At 45.3% G+C, this 13,654-nt stretch overlaps 1 protein-coding gene across 2 annotated transcripts in view; it reads right to left on the bottom strand.

Annotated features, from left to right (window-relative positions):
- The window catches only part of SMARCB1 (SWI/SNF related, matrix associated, actin dependent regulator of chromatin, subfamily b, member 1), a 30,517-nt gene that overhangs the window by 3,322 nt on the left and 13,541 nt on the right, over positions 1-13,654 (bottom strand). For both annotated transcript variants that reach the window (XM_016127197.2, XM_016127198.2), the window contains exons 6-7: positions 10,437-10,603; positions 4,720-4,910 (exon numbers count right to left, since the gene is read on the bottom strand). In XM_016127197.2, coding sequence (XP_015982683.1) covers positions 4,720-4,910; positions 10,437-10,603 — 358 coding nt within the window. The remainder of the gene's footprint in view (positions 1-4,719; positions 4,911-10,436; positions 10,604-13,654) is intronic.

Below are 13,654 nucleotides of genomic sequence, written 5' to 3'. Positions count from 1 at the left end.
ACTATAAGCGAAATGACCTGCCCACGGCCACTCAGCTAGGAGGAGGAGACAAAACTTGACATCACCCTCCTATTCAAGATCAACTGACTTTCGACATGGTGCCAAGTCCACTTAACAAGGAAAGAGGAGTCTTTCCAACAAATGGTGCTGGGACAAGAAGAACTTGGATTAGGCAATGGTTTCTTAGGTCTGACATTAAAAGCATAAGCAACAAAAGGAAAGATAAACTGGACTGTATCAAAATTAAAACTTTTTCACTAAAATGAAAACATAAGCAACATATGGAAAAAGAGATACACTGGACTATATCAAAATTAAAACTTTTTCACTAAAATAAAAACGCAACCCACAAAATGGGAGAAAATATCTGGAAATCACATATCTGATATATGATTTGCAAATATTGCAAATATCACAACAAGAGGTGAATCCCACATTTGCAGGGGAGCCAGGGACAGCTCTAGGAACCTGTACCTAGGATATGTAAAGAACTCTGAAAACTCAATCATAAAAAAATTAAACATAGATAAAGGATCTGAATAACCATTTTTCCAAAATATGCAAATGATCAATAGCATATGAAAAAAAATGTTCAATATTGTTAGTCAGTAGGGCAATGTAAATCAAAACTACAATAAGATATCACTTTCACTCCCACTAAGATGACTAGGATCAAAAAGTCAGATAAATGTTGGTGACGGCAGGGAGAAAAACCGAACCCTCACACTGCTGGTGGGAAAGTAAAATGGTACAGCTATTTTAGAAAGCAGTCTGGCAGTTCCTCCAAATGCCAAACATAGTTACCACATGACCCAGCCATTCCACTCCTAGCACACACCCAAGAGAACGGAAAATGGGTGTTCAAACAAAAACCTGTACGTGAATGATCACAACAGCACAAAAAGTGGAAACAACCCAAATGTCCATCAACTGATGACTGGATAAACAAAATGTCAATAGATGGACTATTATTCAGCCATAAAAAGGAATGAAGTTCTGATACAGGCAGGTTACCACACAGGTGAACCTTGAAAACATGCCAAGAAGTCAGCCACAGAAGACCACACAGTAATCCACCCTTATTTATGGTCTTGCTTTCTAGTTTCCGTTACCTATAATCAATCATGGTCTGAAAATATTAAGTGGAAAAGTTCAGAAATAACAATACATAACTTTTCAATTGCAAGCTGTTCTGAGCAGCGTGATGAAATCTCACGCCATCCCTTTCCATGCTGACCAGATGTGAATCATCCCTTTGCCTAGTGTCTCCACACTGTATGTGCTACCAGCCCGCACTAGTCAGTAGCTGTCTTGGTGATCAGATCAACTGCTGCATTATCGCAGTGCTTGCATTTAAGTAACCCTCATTTAATTCGACAATGGCCTCAAAGCACAAGAAATGCCATTAATACTCCCTTTAAGTGAAAAAGGCATACACGTATAGGAAACAATATAATACATATAGGGCTCGGTACTATCCAGTTTCAGGCATCCGCTGGGGGACTCAGAATGTATCACAGTGAATAACGGGGGGGGGGGGGGACTACTGTATACTATATGGGTCTATTTATATTAAGTGTACAGAGCAGGCACATCTATACACAGACAGTAGAATAATGGTTGCCCAGGGCCAGAAGACTCTAGGAGGGTAACTGCTAAAAGGGTGTGGGGCTTCCTTTTGGGGTGATGAAAATGTTCTAAAACTGACTGTGATGGTTGAACACTCTACAAATATACCAAATCTGACACATTCGATGGGTGAATTGTATGGTGTGTGAATTATACCTCAATAAACCTATTACGAAACAAATAAGCAGGCAAACCCTGCCACCAGGGCAGGAGGGGAGAACTCCAGGAGTAATTTTAGTGGCTCATGGTCAACCAGTCCTAAGTGACCCTGGCATGTACCAACTCTGATGCTGCACCCGTAACATTGCCTCGCTGTCCCCCATCAGGCCCAACTGCCAGGTCCTCTGACTCTTTGCCTGTCCCAGCTTCCTCCTGGCCAGCATCTCACCCTGGCCACTTCACCTCAGGTTCTATGCACCCCATCCACTACCCCCATCCCTGTGCCTGCCGCCTCTGGTGCCTTTGGTGGCACCCAACCTAAGACACAGGGAGAAGGTGCCAATAACTGCTAGATGCAACTCTCCTCATACGTAGTGGCTCACATGTCTCAGTGAATGTCTAACACCCTCACCAGCTCTGCTCAGCCCAGTCCCCTCCCTTGCTGGAGCCCTGTCTCTCTCCTGTTACCCACTGTCTCTCTGTCCCCATTCCACTGGTTCTAAGACAGTTATATGCCACTCTGGCTCAGCTCCATCCTCTGGGGCTTACAACCCACAACCCACCCGTAACGTGCCTTTGCCATTCCCTCCCCTCAATGCTCACCTACATCGGCCCGTTTGTCCTACTTGCTGAGGGGAACAGCATGTTCTCTGCCCTGGTTCCCCTGTCTGTGGGCATCTTGCCCCTGCTCACACATGTGACCAGCAGCTTGCTCTGCTCCACCACTGATGCAACTCAATGCCATTGCTGAGAAGGGCACTGCAATCAGGCACTGGTCTCGGGCCGGGGGGAGGAAAGAACTCCTGTAGCTCACTGCAGTTCTGTTCCCCGGTCAATGAAGCCTGTGATAAGATGGCCCTGATTCAAGGCTCCCCTTCCTGTCTTTGCCAGGTCTCTCCAGAACATCTGCCTGCCTGGACCAGACAGAGTACACATAATAGGCCAGGCCTGCATGAAGAGTTCACAAGGCCTCATCAGCTGGGAAAACAGAAGCAGCCCTCCTGATGCTAAAAGAGGCTCTTGGGACACTTCCCAGACCCCCAGGCAGGCTGACCCAGGCTGCTGCAGAGGAGATGTGTGCTCCCCTTGGTCCCCAGTGTGGGAGCTCTGTCTTTGATCACGAGGATGTAGAAACCTGCACACTCAGCACTAGACACAGTGGTGAAAGGGAGGTCTGTGACACTCCCTGTCCACACAACTGGAATTCATTAACTGGCTGCTGAGATAAGGGGGAGATCCATCTGTAAGTCCTGACCTGTCATCACCAGGGGCTCCCGAGGGGGACCTGCTCTAGAGCTACTTGGCAAAATGCAGATGTCCCAAGGCTTGACAAGGGCTTTAGGCAATGGCTTAGGTCACCTGGAGGTCAGAGCAGGAGGGATGGTGCCCTTTGTGTCAACACCCTAAGGGCCCCACTGCTGAGAGCAGGATGACCGCCCCCCCCACCCCCAATTCTCATACCTGCCAGGGAGAACATGGGTTCTGACTCAGCTGGTATCTGGGGGATGAAGTACTTGGTGTCAATGTTACTCCCAAGACCTGTACAACGTCTCTGCCTCCCAGGACTTCAAGATCAGCTCCCAAAAGCAAGGCCACCCCAGACTGGTCTCAGGCCCATCAGCCTTGGCTCCAGTGCAGTTAACAAACACACACTGACATATCTCGAGCGGGCCTCCCACAGGAAGTAAGAGACATGGGCCAGACATCCTTCCCTTCTCTGGGCCTAGACTCCTGTCTATGAAGCAGGGACCCATCTGCTGGGCTGCTGGTGGGTTACAGGAGGTGACAGATGTGCCATCTCAGCCCAGATGCCAGGCGCACAGATCCCCACAGGGCTCAGCAGTCTCCCAGGTGCGGAACCTCAAGCCCTGCAGGGTGTACAGTCATTCCTTCTCTCTTGCTCAGATTTACAGAAAGCCATAAGTAGGCCGTCTCTTGGGAATTCTGGGAGAACCAGATGAGACACACATACTCACGAGCCCCATTAATTGTTATGCCTTTGCAAAAGACCTTCATACTTGCTCCTCATGCACCATTTTAAGCTTCAGTCCCTAAGTAATGACCACCACATGTAGACGATGACAGTTTCATGAGCAGAATAAATCCTAACATCCTGTTTTGATGCAAGGATACTTAGCAACCTCCTCCCAGGATACACACACACACACACTATCCAAATGTGGAAGAGGAGCTCAGGGGTCAGAGCTGAATATGATGGAACAGTTCTGAGGCAAATGGGCACCATAACTCAGTTAACACTATCTCTTGCTAGGCTATGCCTCGAATTCTGTGCCGACCACCAACAGGAAGCACGTCTGCCTATCAAAGAGCCCCTGTCCCCAGTCCATCCCCTACCCCAGCATACAGGCACTGGACCAGAATGTCCTGTTGACATTTCCACCTTCATAGGTAGCCTGAATTCTTTATCTTCCACAGGGGGTCCAGCCACAGGTGGTCACTAACTGGTCTCTGACTGACCATGGCAAGATGTGACAAAAAGCTGCTGGAGGTCTCCCTGACTCTTGTGAGCCTGAGAGGGCTGTATGAAGTAGGCCTTGTTTGAGACAAAACACCAGTCTATAAGATAATGAATGCTGGGGTGGGTGACCTGACAGAGGCAAAGTCTGGGCAACAGTGCAGAGAGAAGAGAACAGAGGGGTGTGAGGGCTGCAGAGTGCTGCCCAGGGCAGCGTGACGTGGGTGAAGGACAAAGGGCACAAATATACGAGCTCCTTAGACCTACCCTCACAATGATGGGGGACAGGGAGCCTTGCTGCTGGGACACATGAGGCAGGAGCAACCAGGCTGCCCACAGCCAGATCACACTGCGAGGCTCATGAAAGTCCCAGAGGAATCACCATGCAAAGGGAGAAGCCTTCTCCCCAAAACGGTTTGCAGCGGAATGAGGGAGGGACTCCTCCATGATCCTACCTGAAGGCATAAGTCTTCTGATGCCAGCTTAGCTGTCCCCGAATGCTGTAGGCGATGGTGGTGACAAACTCCCCACCCAGCCCCAGCTCTGAGCACAGCTTCAGGGCGAACTTCTCCGGTGAGTTCTCCTTCTCTGACATGTCCCACTCGAACTGGTCCACCAGAGAGATGTTCCCCACGTGGATGTTAAGCTGGGGCCAGAACCAAAGAACCCAAGTTAGAGCAGTCAGAACCCATCCAACCCAGGGGCTGTGAGGAGGAGGAATGGCTTGTCCTGGAGCCGCCAAGCCAGGCTGGACCCTGCCGATGACTTACTGAGAACCGGGTCTGGCCCTTGTCCTTCCGGCTGCAGTTCACCGTCAGCAAAATAGGGCTGATTCCGCAAAGTAACCAGGGTGGCCTCAGGGGTTCTGGCTCAGGGCCCAGCATGGTCACCCTGGGAGAAGACCCTGAAGTGGTCTCAGGGCACCTGAGTCCCACCTCCTGTCCCCTTGCTCTCCAACCTGGCTAGTGCTCTCTTTTCTGTCCTTTGTCTCTGCTGGTCTTGATCTTGATATCAGTCAGGGAGGGTTCAGTTTGACTGTCACTCATCAGGCACATCCCTGAGCCCTTGCCTGAGGCACCATCTACCCCCCTAACTCCATCTCTTTAGAGAGTGTGCCCTGCTCAGAAATCACCTTGTTAAATAAGTATGCTCGCAGATGCACACCCCACCTGTACCAGTTCACAAGGCGCAGGCAAAGCCTGGGAGGGGAGCAGAGGCTCGTGGCTGCTTCTCCACCACACTGCCAGCAGCACCCTGCTGAGGTGCAGCCTGTAGTCAAGCAAAGCGTTCAGGCCCTGCGTGTGCAGCACCTAGACCAAGACAGAGCCTGTACCCCAGGAGTGCCCCAACTAAGCCTGCCCCCAAGGACTATCACCCCACATGACTATGCCTGTTCTAAAACTGGGTATCACGGAATCATACAGGAAGGACTCTTCGGGGTCCAGCTGTGTTGACTAGGCATCATGTCCACAAGACTTCTTCCATGCCTGTGTGAGGCTGGGACTATCACTGCTGTCTAGTACTACTCTGCCATGTCAGCAAGCCACAGTATACCTGCCCTTTTGCCCCACTGTCCTTCAGTCCTCAGCTCGGCTTTTAAGACAAGGATTAGTGCAGGCAGTAAACTGGCCACTGCTCAGGGCCCTGCCCAAACAGGGACTTCTCCTTCATCTTCAGAGAAACATGGGACACCTTCCCATCCCGAATCTGTTCACAAAGCCCTGCACCTCTGGGCTCTGTGTATTAAGTTCCACTCACTGCAGCTGAGCCCTTAGTTCTTTCCTATCTCCATGTTACGCCACACCAGGGGACTGTCTCAGTTTTGCAGAATGGAATCAGAAGAGCTGCCCCTAACAGGACCCGAATGCCCCTTCCCCTAACAGGACCCGAATGCTCAGTGAACCACATTGGCATGCTGGGACCGGAAAGAACATGAAGTGGCAGCCAGCCCACAGAAACGCATCAGACAGCACCTAATGGGACCAAACACAACCAGCCAGTACAGCAGTTCACACCCAGCAAGCCCTGCCCGGGTACAACATCATTAGTCTTTTGGGCCACCAGTCTGTGCTATGCGGACTGGGTTGCTATCCTCCACTAACTGGCCATTAATGCTTTCATTTATTAAATAACATAGACTGTGTGCCAACCAAGGAGAGGCACAGGAGAGGCAATGGAGGGTAAAACATATAAAAAGCTGACTTCATGGGTAGATATCAGTCGGGCAAAAGTCAGACATAAGTTAAACACGTGAATATATATCAGATGGTGCCAAGTGCTAAAGGAGAAAAAGGACAGAAGGTGCAGGAGGCCCAAGAAAGGCTTCCCAGGGGAGGTGCGTTTTAGGAAGAACTAAATGGGCCAAGAGAGCAGACGTGTGGCTCCCTGGCAGGAAGGGTCCCCAGCAGAGTAGGGCCTGAGGTTGTCATAAGGGCCCCAGCTTCCACAGGGGGATCTAGGAAGCTTGCGGAGTGTTTTGAGCAGAGGAGAGACACTGGCTGTCATGGAGAGCTCTGCTGGAGGAAGCCGCCTGGTGGCAGCAGTGTAGTGCTAAGGAGTAGGGGACTCCTGGTGGGTTCCTACAGACAAGGCAGAGCCAGGACCCCTGAGCAAGCACATAGCACTGGTGCCAGGTTCTCACCTGTCTTCCCAGCCTCAACCTGTAAAACCCCATGTACCTTTTCACTCTCTAGAAAGGGCCCTACCACCCCTACAAAGTCTGATGCTTTAACTCTCAAGAGCACTGAGCCCTCAGGTCCCTGGAACTAAGCAGAGCCAAACCGGACCAGATGCACTGGTTAAGGTGGCCAGGCCTGGGTTTGGTCTCAGTATCACTGGGAACACCTGTTAAGTGGCCGCCTCCAAACTAAGGCACTGCTTTGTGAGAAGAGAGACCCCTCGGGTGCTATTGCTCCCAAGGTTCCTGTCTTCCACCATGTCCCAGGAGCCAGGTGAACATCCTCAAAGAAGCACCTGGCTCTCCTGAAGCCCCAGTTACACATGGGAAACCTTGGGTGTGATCTTCTGTTTCCTCGCCTATCAGATGGGACAATGTCCCCTAAGTCACAGTGCCCACAAGCCTTTGGCCTAATAAACACAGCGCTGTCCCACAGCAGCCGGGCTTTCCCACAGAGCACCTAAAACCTCATGCCACTGAGCCAGGCAGGAAACCCAACTGGGGACAGTCTCCCAACAGCCTACCAGCCAATGTCTTCCCATGGGTAGGGATTATAGGTGGATTAGAGGACCTAAAGGGGACCCACCGCTAACAACTGAACAGTCACCAAGAAAGCCTCTGGTCAGGGGAGCAGGTGGCAGCCCCAGGCAGAGTTTGAACTGCCTGACAACTTTCTATAGGGCTGCCCACAAGCCCCATCAGGATAACAGAGAAAGAAAAAAAAAAAAAGGGCACTCAATTCTGAGAAAAAATATCAGGGAAACCAGCTGGTTAGACTCATGAGGACCCTGCATGGGGCTGACCCTGGCCACTGGGAACCATGTGGTTGGGTGTGGCTAACCCTATAAGGCCATGCATGTCCTCATCAAAGTTATAGGAAAAAGATGTAGCACAGAGCAAAGTCCTCAGGGCCAGGCTCCAGAGGTAATAGGCTGCACATGGGGACACAGGTGAGGCATCCACTGCTGCATCCAACACACCCCCAATTCTCTCCCATGACGTCCCCCTTCTTTCTCAATCATGCCCTTTTTCTGAGAGTTGGCAAAATTGAAACAGGCTAAGAGAAACAAATTCACACTTCTCTCAAAAGTAATTAACAAGTAAGGAGACTAAATCAGTATCAAAATCTTCTGACAAAGAAAAGCCCTGGACCTAATGGCTTCACTGGAGAATTCTACCAAACATTTACACAAGAATAACACCGATCCTCAAATTCTGCCAAAAATTTAAAAGGAGACAACACTTCATAATTCAAAGCCAGACATTACAAGAAAGGAAAACCACAGACCAATATTCCTTATAAACACTGATGTAATTAATAATCCTCAACAAAATACTAGCCAACTGAATTCAGTAGCATATTGAAAGAATTACACACCACCACCAAGTGGGATTTATCCCTGCAATGCAAAAATGGTTCAGTACAAAAACTAATCAATGTGAATATATCACATTAATAGAATAAAGGATTAAAAACCACATGATCATCTCAATTGATGCAGAAAAAGAGTTTGGCAAAATTCGACAGCCTTTGACAATAAAAATATTCAACAAACTAGGAATAGAAGAAAACTACTTCAACATAACAAATGCATATATGAAAAACCCACAGTGAATATGGTACTGAGTAGTAAAAGACTAAAAGCTTTTCCTCTAAAATCAGGAACTAGACAGGGATGCCTGCTCTTGCAATTTCTATTCACCATAATCCTGTACTGAAATTTCTAGACAGAGCAATTAGGCAAGAAAAAGAAAAAGGCATCCAAATTGGAAAGGAAGAAGTTTATCTCTGTTCACAGATGATATGATCATCTATGTAAAAAACCCTAAAGATTACATTTAAAAACTGTTAAATCTAATAAATGAATTCAGCAAAGTAGCAAATTCAAAGTCAATATACAAAAATCAACATTTCTATACACTAACAATGAACAATTTGAAAAGGAAATTAAAAAAATAATTCCATTTACAATAGCATCAAAAAGAATAAAATACTTAGGGATTAACCACGGAGTTGAAAGACTTATACAATGAAAACTACGAAACAATGCTGAAAGAAATTTAAAAAGGCATAAATAAATGAAAAGACATCCCATGCTGATGGATTGGGAGACTTGATATTGTTAAGAGGCTAAGACTACTCAAAGAGATCTACAAATTCAATGTAATCCCTATCAAAATCCCAATAATATTTTTGCAGAAATAGAAAAAAAAATCCATCCTAAAATTCATATGGAATCTAAGGAACCCTGAACAGCCAAAACAATCCTGAAAAAAGAACAACAAAGTTGGAAGACTCACACTTCCTAATCTCAAAACTTACATCAAAGCTACAGTAAGCAAAACAGTGTGGTACTGACAGAGAGACAAGACATACAGACCAATGGAATACAGAGCCTAGAAACAGTCAAATAATTTTCAACAAGAGTGCCAAAACCACTGAATGGGAGAAAAGACAGTCTTTTCAACAAATGGTGCTGGGAAAACAGGATATCCACATGCAAAAGAATGAAGTTGGACCCTTACCTAACATCATATACAAAAATTAACTCAAAAAGGATGAAAGACATAAACGTAAGAGCTAAAACTATAAAACTCTCAGAAAAAAACATAGATGAAAAACTTTATGATATTGGATGTGGCAATGATTTCTTGGCTATGACACCAAAGGCACGGGCAACAAATGAAAAAATAGGAAAACTAGAGTTTATCAAAATTAAAAAACATATGCATCAAAAGACACTATCAACAAAATAAAAAGGCAACCCACAGAATGGGAGAAAATACTCACAAATCATGTCTGATAAGGGACTGATATCTAGAAGATATAAAGAATTTTTCAAACAACAATAAAAGAATAAAAACCTGATTCAAAAATTGGCAAAAAAAAAAAACTTGAGTAGACATTTCTCTAAAGAAGACATACATACAGCCAACAAGCACATGAAAAGATATTCAACTGTTACTAATCAACAAGGAAATGCAAATCAAAACCACAATGAGATAACATCACACCGAGCAGTATCTGTAGCAGGCAGGCCTGGGCCCAAATCCCAGTTCTACCACTTCTCAGCTGGGCAGTTTGGGGCAGGTGGTCTCGCTTTCCCACCTCTTCACCTGTAACACGATAGGCAAGGCAGCATCTATCCCAGCATTGCAGCAGGTTAAAGTATGGGATGTGCTCAGCCCAGCTGGCCTACGGGAAGAGTTTGGCAGTGTGCTCATCTTACTGTGGGCTTCCCCCATCTGCCCTTCGGCTGACTTCATCTCGTTTGAATGCTCCCAGAACGCAATGCCTTACCCAGAGAAGTCAGCATTGCCCTTCTTAGGGGAGTAAGCAGAACCACATGCTGTGTGAAAGACAGGTTCTCAGGAGCCCTGTCTCATAGCATGGACTCTGAAAACAGGCTTCCATGGAAGATTCCATGTATCCTGAGTGTCCTATGAGCCCCCCAAGACAAGGAAGGCCTCGGCACACAGAGAGGGACTACCTACCTTGATAATGACTCGTTGGTCCGACTGGTCCTCTAAGATGCTATCCGTTGGGTAGGACTCGATCTGCTGTCTGATGGCAGAGGCGATAGCTGGCACAAATGTCAATGGGTTCAAATCCAGGTCATCACAGAGGATTTCCGAAAACATTTCAGGGGTCATCAGCTTCTCTGAAATTAGGAGAGAGGGCAGGGATCACTGATGATTGCAGGGCCTAATAACACCATGTCTGGCCCTGACCTCCCCCCTACACCTTCTTCCTCTGCCAAACCTCTTATACGAAGATGAGAATGACAGGGGAACTGAGGGTGGGTTCCCAGATATGGCAGAAAGAGGAAGCAAAGGATGCATACCACCCTTCTGGCCATCATTCTACACAAACCTCCTCCGCCACACCCACGGGGGGTGGCCGAGGCCCTAAGTGCTCCCCCATACCAGGTTCTTTCCACTCCCACACATAGAACTACACCACTCGATTAGTTCTAACCAATGAGAAGTCTGGGGGAAGGGGAGGCAAAGGCATTTTCGAGTTGATGGGCCATGTCTACACTCTACTCGCCTTTCCTGACCCAGGCAGAGGTTGGAAGACAGAGGGAGAAGGCAGCCACCTAAAGACCAAGGAGAGAGGCCTCAGAGGAAACCAATGCTACCAACACCTTGATCTTGGACTTCTGGCCTTCAGAACTGGGAGAATAAATTTCTGTTGTTTAAGCTCCCATGTGTGGGACTTTGTTATGGCAGCCCTAGCAAACTAACATAGGTTTCTTCTGGATACGCCACTTTGAGGCCAGTATCCAACTGGAGAATTGAGCAGATGCAGGTCTGTCCACCACTTCCTCACCAGTAGAAAAATCTCTAAGAGATAAAATTAGGCTGCTTGTGGCTTTTTACAGACCTTCACTCAGTTTCTAACTCTAGGGGGCCCCGGCACTCAACGAAATGACAAACATGGAGGTGTGTAATCAGTCCCAGATCCTGAAAACGTAACTATATCAGAAGTGAGCTCAGAGGAACTGTCTGTGACTGGCCAGACTACAGCAAAGTACTGTGTGATCAAATGCTTTCTCCCCGTTTTGCCCTGTTCTTGTAATTCAGACCTTAACAACCATGTGCTACTCTGAGATGAGCAACAGGCAAGGGAAAGCAAAGAATGAATTCCCTCATGAGCACATTATCAAGAACTAGGTCTGCTTAACAGATATTCAATCCCGCTATTTCCTCACAAGCCCAGAAGATGACCAGCCATCTTAACAGCACCATCGAGACAGACCCCCATATACTCAGCCAGCTTATGTTCAATAACTCATACATAGCAAGCAAATGTAGTTTATTTTCAAGATTACAGCAAGAAGCTCTAGCGCCCTAGGCTAAGCACCCTATGAGTACACTGTCCACAACATTTTTTAAAATGAGCCTTTTTAGTTTGTGGTAACTGGAGATTCATATGCAGTCTTGATTACTGCAACATAGTAAGGCTGAAGACTGCTTCCTCCCACTTTATTCTTTTTTCAAAATTGCTTTAGCTACTTTTGTTCCCTTGTGCTTCCATGTTAAGTTTTAGAACAGTTTTGTCTATATCTATAAAAAACCTTGCTGGGATTTTCATAGGAATTACATTAAACTGGCATATCAATTTAGGGAGAACTGACATCTTGAATCTTCTAATCCATGAGTATAGTTGTCTGTCCATTCATTTAGATCCTTAATTATTTTATGTAGTTTTCGGCCTATGAGTCCTATACATGTTTGTTAGATTCACACCTAAGTATTCCATTTTTTTATTGTGATTGTAAATCATAATGCATTTTTGTCCACTGATAGTATACAGAAATACAATTGATTTTTGTATGTTTATCTTTTATCTTGTGACCTTACTGAATTCAATTATTTTTTATTTTTTATTTTTATTTTTTGGAGATTGCTTGGGATTTTCTATGAGACAATCATGTCATCTACAAAATAAGGGCAGTTTTATGTTTTCCTTCCTGATCCATGATGTCTTTTATTTCACTTTCTTGTTTATTGTACTGGCTAGTATTTCCAGCACTATGTTGAACAAGTGGTAGAAGTAAACATCTTTGCCTTGTCCCTGATCTTAACAAGTGATCGGCCTTTCATCACTAAATATGTTAGCTACAGGATTTTTTTGTAGATATTCCTTATAAAATTATATGTGTAGAGTTATTTGTAGTACTCCCTTCCTTGTCATACCTGTGGGGTCTGTAGTGATAGTCTCTGTTTCATTACTCAATTTGGTGATTTATATTTTGTTCTTTTGTGGTTAGTCTTGCTATGTTTGTCAATTTTACTGATCTTTTTGAAGTACCAGCTGAGTTTCATTAATTTTCTCTATTGTTCTGTTTTCTATTTCATTGATTTCTATTCTTCTCTTTATTATATCTTGACTTCTTGTTGCTTTGACTTCATTTTGCACTTCATTTGCTTGGTTCTTGAGATGGGAGCTTATATTATTGGTTTAAGGCTTTTCTTCTATGTATAATGGTGCTATAAATTATTGTGTCAGGTGCTATAAATTACCATTTCAGCACTACAGCAGCTATATCTTACAGATTTTTACATATTGTATTTTCACTCAGGTTCATGTGTTATTTTTTTAACTGAGTCGAGGTTTGTTTTATGAACCATAATATAGTTTTTATGGTACATGTTCCATAGGGACTTAAAAAGAATGGGTATTCTGCTGTGTTGGATGGAGTGTTCTATAAATGCCAATTAGACTCTGCTGGTTGATGGTGCTATTGGGTCTTTCTATCACCTTGCTGATTTTCTGTCTAGTTGTTCTACTAGTTGTTGAAAGAGAAATGTCAAGGTCTCCAATATAATTGTGGATGTCTTTCTCTTTTCATTCTATCAGTTTTTGCTTCGTATTTTTTCCAGCTCTGTTGTTTAGTATGTTCACATCTAGGATTTCTGTCTTCTTGGTGGATTGACCTTTTTATCATTGTTTAAAGTCTCTCTCTAACTCTGGTAATTTTCTTTGCTCTTAAGTCTGCTTTATCTGATACAAATATTACAACTGCTTCCCTTTGATTAATGTTTACATGATCTATCCTTTTTCTATCCTTTCACTTTCAACATACCTATAACCATTATATGTGAAATGAGTTTTTTGTAGCTCATGTCATTGGGTCTATTTTAAATCCACTCTGCCAATCTCTAATTTTTAACTAGTAATTACTGACATATTAGGGCTTAAGTCT

This window comes from Rousettus aegyptiacus, unplaced genomic scaffold, assembly GCF_014176215.1.
Source record: "Rousettus aegyptiacus isolate mRouAeg1 unplaced genomic scaffold, mRouAeg1.p scaffold_m13_p_5, whole genome shotgun sequence".
Classification (NCBI taxonomy): Eukaryota; Metazoa; Chordata; class Mammalia; order Chiroptera; family Pteropodidae; genus Rousettus; species Rousettus aegyptiacus.
Note: the sequence above shows the minus strand (reverse complement) of the source record. Positions and strands in the feature narration are given on the sequence as shown.